This window comes from Hylobates moloch, unplaced genomic scaffold (assembly GCF_009828535.3).
Source record: "Hylobates moloch isolate HMO894 unplaced genomic scaffold, HMol_V3 SCAFFOLD_3, whole genome shotgun sequence".
NCBI classification, from domain to species: domain Eukaryota; kingdom Metazoa; phylum Chordata; class Mammalia; order Primates; family Hylobatidae; genus Hylobates; species Hylobates moloch.
Genome location: NW_026652278.1, coordinates 30,706,678 through 30,712,677, shown reverse-complemented (window position 1 = coordinate 30,712,677; position 6,000 = coordinate 30,706,678). Strand labels below are relative to the sequence as shown.

The 6,000-nt window shown below is 48.4% G+C and overlaps 1 protein-coding gene and 1 non-coding gene across 2 annotated transcripts in view; both read left to right on the top strand.

Moving 5' to 3' along the window:
• The first annotated feature begins 201 nt into the window (after positions 1–201).
• On the top strand, positions 202–306 carry LOC116466113 (U6 spliceosomal RNA). The gene has a single exon (XR_004247370.1). It is a non-coding gene; the product is annotated as a U6 spliceosomal RNA (small nuclear RNA).
• An 876-nt stretch (positions 307–1,182) lies between these two features.
• Positions 1,183–6,000, top strand: part of AS3MT (arsenite methyltransferase) — a 35,227-nt gene continuing 30,409 nt past the window's right edge. Inside the window, exons 1-5 of the mRNA XM_032178948.2 lie at positions 1,183–1,300; positions 1,521–1,561; positions 1,818–1,945; positions 4,313–4,463; positions 4,960–5,096. Coding sequence (XP_032034839.1) covers position 1,300; positions 1,521–1,561; positions 1,818–1,945; positions 4,313–4,463; positions 4,960–5,096 — 458 coding nt within the window. The 5' untranslated portion in view covers positions 1,183–1,299. The remainder of the gene's footprint in view (positions 1,301–1,520; positions 1,562–1,817; positions 1,946–4,312; positions 4,464–4,959; positions 5,097–6,000) is intronic.

The following is a 6,000-nucleotide window of genomic DNA, read 5'->3' as shown; positions in this document are numbered from 1 at the left end:
GAGGATGGCTTGAGGCCAGAGTTGAAGGATTCAGAGATGATTATGCAGTGATGCCAAGCCTGGGCCACAGAGTTGAGACGCTGTCTCTAAAAATTTTTTTTAATTTAAATTATAAAAAGAGAAATGCTTGTTACAACCACAAAAGGAAACAAGATATACACATATAATTGTGGAAGTAAAAATAAATAGAAATGCTTTCGGGTGCTCGCTTTGGCAGCACACATATTACAGTTGGAACGATAGAGAAGATTTGCATGGCCCCTGCGCAAGGATGACATGCAAATTCGTGAAGTGTTCCATATTTAAAAAAACAAAAAATACTTTAGGGCCTGGCACTGTGGCTCATGCCTGTAATCCAAACACTTTGGGAGGCCAAGGGGGGCGGATCGCTTGAACCCAGGAGTTGGAGACCAGGCTGGACAACATGGTGAAATCCCGTCTCTACAAAAAAATACAAAAATTAACCAACTGTGGTGGTGCATGCCTGTAATCCAAGGTACTTGGGAGGCTGAAGTGGGAGGATCGCTTGAGCCGGAAGGTTGGGCCTGGGTAACAGAGACAGACCGTCTCAAAAAAATTTAAAAATAAAAAAAAAACTTTCTGCAAGATGAAGTGACAATACTTAGAAAATACATGTGAATTGACCAAAAATTACTATAGGTAAAAATAAATTTAGCAAAGTTGCTTTCCTAAATACAACCCAAAATAGACTGGGAACAGCCACATACTGTTAATGGTTCCATCTATGTGACATTCTAGAAAAGGCAGAAGGGGAAAACATCTGTGGTTGCCCAGGAGCTGGGGGTGGGAGGAGGGAATTTACTACAAAGAGGCACGAAGAAACTTGTGGGCCAGAGCTATTTTGGTCTCCGTTAGGTGATGTATATACGTTTGCCAGAGTTCACAGAACTGCACACTGAAGAAACATGGATTTCACGGAATGTGAATTATCTCAATAAATTTGACTTTAAAAAACAGATCGAGAAAAGATGATTCTATTCCCAAAAAGGGGGAGGGGGGAAGATCATTATATAGGTGAGTGTTCATTTAAATCAGAGAACGAGATTTATCGGTGAAAATCACAGTGGAGCGAACAAGGGGGATGCTGATACCGACCTCCTGGTTGGAAAGCCTGTAGAGCAGCGCGGATGACAGTGGGACGGCGGGTCAGGCGGTGGGCGCCGGAGCGAGGGGCTGGAGCTGGGTGGGCGGGCGGAGCAAGCCTGCCAGCCTGGGCGGGGCCTCGGCACAGGAGCTGGCTGCGGGAGCCCGCCGTCCCGAGTCGCAGGCCTAGGAGACAAGTGAGTGCGCGCCCTGGGCGCCCCGCCCCAGCCCCCAGCCCCCAGCCCCTTTTCTGGGCCCCCGCAAGGCGGGAACGCGAGCGCCTCCCCCGAGCTGTGTCTCGAGACTTTGGTCCTCCCCGCACCCCTCGGCCCGCTGCCTGCCCTTTACTGGCCCCCTCCCTCATGCCCGTCCCTCAGCACCCTCTTTCTTTCAACTAACTTTCCCGCTCCCGACAGTGGCTGCACCCCGCGACGCTGAGATACAGAAGGACGTGCAGGTGAGAGCTGTAGGGCCTGGAATGGCCCAAGTGGAGCCTAGGCTAATGGAAGTCTGGCCTGGCCCACGCCCTGTCCCCCGGGACTCCTGGAGTCGGGGTAGGACAGGGTCTAAGCTTCGACCTTTGCTGGGAACTGAGGTCGGCCAAGTGGAGGTGGAGGTGGAGGTGGAGGTGGAGGTGGTGACGGAGCCCTCGCGCTGCAGTCACAGCTCTTCTCCTTCTCTACCCCTCACTCCACTGTGGGACGCTGGGTCAGACCTACTACGGGCAGGTGCTGAAGAGATCGGCAGACCTCCTGACCAACGCCTGTGTCACCACAGCCAGGCCCGTCCCCAAGCACATCCGGGAAGCCTTGCAAAATGTACACGAAGAAGTAGCCCTAAGGTAGAGTGCCCTGTTCTGTCCCCAGGAAGACCCCAAACTGCAGTTTTCCCAAAAGATAATGATGCAGGTCATTAGGGAATTAACCCGTAGCCACCAACCCATCAGCTTGCCTTGTCTGTTATAAAAATCCTAAATCTCAGCAGCCATCATCTTACTGCTCTAAGAACCTCCGATGAATCTGGGCGCGCCAGTGAGCCTGTAGTCCCAAGTGCTCGGGAGGCTGAGGCAGAGGATCACGTGAGCCCAGAAGTTACAGGCTGTAGTGTGCGATCCGGGATATGAATAGCCACTGCACTCCAGCCTGGTCAACATAGCCAAATGCATCTCTAAAATAAATGCGTACTTAAAAAAAATTGTCTAAAAAAAAAGAACCTCCATTGTGAACACTCTGTAGTCCCTACCCATGCTCACAGAATACAGTCACACTCACTGGATCTGCCATTCAAGATATGCGCAGTTCAGCACCCACTAATCAACCTTGGCCCTTTTGACCCTTCCCTTCCTCACTCCATCAGCGCTGCCTGCCCAGCCGGCAGTCACCAATTGGAAAGTCTTCCCTTTTCTTTCTCCTTCCAAACCCTGCCCATCCAGCACCACGCTGCTGTCCCACCTACTGCATGGAGCCTTCTCTAATCCTTGAGCGGCCTCTTCCCCCAATTGCCACAGCACTCTGTCACTCGGTCTGTCCGTAAATCATGGGAAGTGTTTTCTGTGCACAATGTTTTACCTCGCCTCTTAAATACACCTACGGGGAGGGGAGCGGTGGCTCACGTCTGTCATCCCAGCATTTTGGGAGGCCAAGGCAGGTATATCACTTGAGGTCAGAAGTTCAAGACCGACCTGGTCAACATAGTGAAACCCTGTCTCTACTAAAAATACAAAAATTAGCTGGGTGTAGTGGGGCACGCCTGTAGTCCCAGCTACTTGGGAGGCTGAGGGAGGAGAATCACTTGAATGTGGAAGGCGGAGGTCGCAGTGAGCGGAGATTGCACTACTGCACTCCAGCCTGGGCAACAGAGCAAAACTCAGTCAAAACAAAACAAAACAAAACAAGGCCGGGGGTGGTGGCTTACGTCTGTAATCCCAGCACTTTGGGAGGCTGAGGCGGGAGGGTCACGAGGCCAGGAGATCGAGACCATCCTGGCTATCATGGCGAAACTCCATCTCTACTAAGAATACGAAAAATTGGCCTGGCGTGGTGGCACACACCTGTAGTCCCAGCACTTTGGGAGGCCAAGGCGGGAGGATCACGAGGTCAGGAGATCGAGACCATCCTGGCTAACATGGTGAAACCCCATCTCTACTAAAAATACAAAAATATTATCCGGGCTTGGCGGCATGCGCCTGTAGTCCCAGCTGCTGGGGAGGCTGAGGCAGGAGAACGGCGTGAACCCGGGAGGCAGAGCTTGCAGTGAGCTGAGTTCGCGCCACTGCACTCCAGCCTTGGTGACAGGGCAAGACTCCGTCTCAAAAAAAAAAAAAAAAAAAAAAATTAGCCGGGTGTGGTGGCAGGTGTTCATAGTCCTAGCTACTTGGGAGGCTGAGGTAGGAGAATGGTGTGAACCTGGGAGGCGGAGCTTGCAGTGAGCTGAGATCGTGCCACTGCACTCCAGCCTGGGCGACAGAGCGAGATACCGTCTCAAAAAACAAAACAAAACAAAACAAAACAAAACACTCCTATGGGACAAAAACCTTACATTTTTTTTCCTCAATAACTAGCATAGTCCTGGGCCTGAATTAGAAGCTCAGCTAACGACTAAATGTATTTATTCAACACATTATTTTATTTTATTTATTTATTTTTGAGATGGAGTCTCACTCTGTCTCTTAGGCTGGAGTGCAGTGGCACGATCTCTGCTCACTGCAATCTCTGCCTCCTGGGTTCAAGCCATTCTCCTGCCTCAGCCTCCCAGGGAGTTGGGATTACAGGTACCTGCTACCATGCCCAGCTGATTTTTTTGTATTTTTAGTAGAGACAGGGTTTCACTATGTTGGCCAGGCTGGTCTCCAACTCCTTGCCTCAAGCGATCTGCCTGCCTTGACCTCCCAAAGTGCTGTGATTATAGGCGTGAGCCACCGCGCCCGGCCTGAACACATTATTTTAGATGGTTTATGAAGTCTTAGTGCCTAGCACATGCCCAACAATACTGTGGTAAAGCAGATACGGTCCCAGCCTTCATGGGTGTCCAGTTCAGTGGAGACTAAACATCAGAAGTATGAGTGAATGATGCAAGAAAGAAGGAAGGAAGGAAGGAAGGAAGGAAGGAACGGAGGGAGGGAGGGAGGGAGGAGGGAAGTATTTATAAGATTTAGTGGTTTCATGTCTTCCAGTCTACAGGGAAAAAATATGTGTTTTCCATTTCCCAGATATTATGGCTGTGGTCTGGTGATCCCTGAGCATCTAGAAAACTGCTGGATTTTGGATCTGGGTAGTGGAAGTGGCAGAGATTGCTATGTACTTAGCCAGCTGGTTGGTGAAAAGGGACACGTGACTGGAATAGACATGACCAAAGGCCAGGTGAGGCATGATTTGGAAGACAAGGAGAAAAAGATTCTCAAAAGCATTCTTTGAGAAATAAAGTTGTTTTCTTCATGGCTCTCCAAGGATAATTTAAGAAAGCCTCTAGTTAGCAAAGCTCATTTGTGCCACTAGTGCTTCCTGTCTTGGAAACTGATAACTTGAACAATTAGGGCTCTTCTGGGGGAACACAAGAGTTGGAGGTTTGCTCTGATATGAATATCGTGACGATAGAGTGGACTTTGATCTTTCCCTTCTTGCTGCCATCTATCCTGAAAGGTTTTGTTATTGAATGAGGAGTTTATTCAAGCCAAACTGCACGGGCAGCAGGGAGTTTATGTCCTAGGTTGTAGTATATCCTACATGTCCACAGGAATCTTGTATATTTATCCAAAATAATCTAGGGGGAGTATATTCTGTTACTGATAGGAAATTATTAGGAAAAAGTCGTGTTTTTTTTCAAAGTGTTATCAAAACTATATTTTTCTTACTTTAGGTGGAAGTGGCTGAAAAGTATCTTGACTATCACATGGAAAAATATGGCTTCCAGGCATCTAATGTGACTTTTATTCATGGGTACATTGAGAAGTTGGGAGAGGCTGGAATCAAGAATGAGAGCCATGATATTGTTGTGTAGGTCTATATTCTTACTGTTATGACTATAGCCCATTGTATTATTATTATTATTATTATTATTTGAGATGGACTGTCACTCTGTTGCCCAGGCCAGAGTGCAGTGGCCCAATGTCAGCTCACTATAACCTCTGCCTCCCAGGTTCAATTGATTCTCGTGCCTCAGCCTCCCAAGTAGCTGGGATTACAGGCATACGCTACCATACCCAGCTGATTTTTTAAATCTTCTTTTAGTAGAGACAGGGTTTCACCATGTTGGCCAGGCTGGTCTCAAACTCCTGATCTCAGGTGATCCACCCGCTTCTACCTCCCAAAGTGGTGGGATTACAGGTGTGAGCCACTGAGCCCAGCCCTCATTTCCTCTTGAACACAGAGATGTCACTATTACTGTTTGCTGAATTGACTCTCCTTTAGGGTGTTAAACTAAACTTAGCATGGCTTACTAACGGGAGAGAGCTGGTTTGAGCTGCTGGAGCTCACCAGCAGCAGAACACACTAGACCAGTGAGAACTTACTTGAAACTTAACCACAAACCAATGAACCCAAAAGACCAGCAGGACCACTAAGTTTGTTCCTACGATACATGCTGACCTGTATCTTTCATAATATTTTCATGGTAAATTATAGGATTCTATTTCCTTTTTTCCCTCAAGTTGTTATTGTCAAATCATGCCCAAGTGAGAGCTGCCTTTGAGGAACGTAGCCTGTTTACATGAATCATAAGAAATGCCTCGTGCCAGCCGGGCACGGTGGCTCACGCCTATAATCCCAGCATTTTGGGAGGCCGAGGCAGGTGGATCACGAGGTCAGGAATTCGAGACCAGCTTGAACAACATGGCAAAACCCCGTCTCTACTAAAAATACAAAAATTAGCTGGGCATGGTGGCACATGCCTGTAATCCCA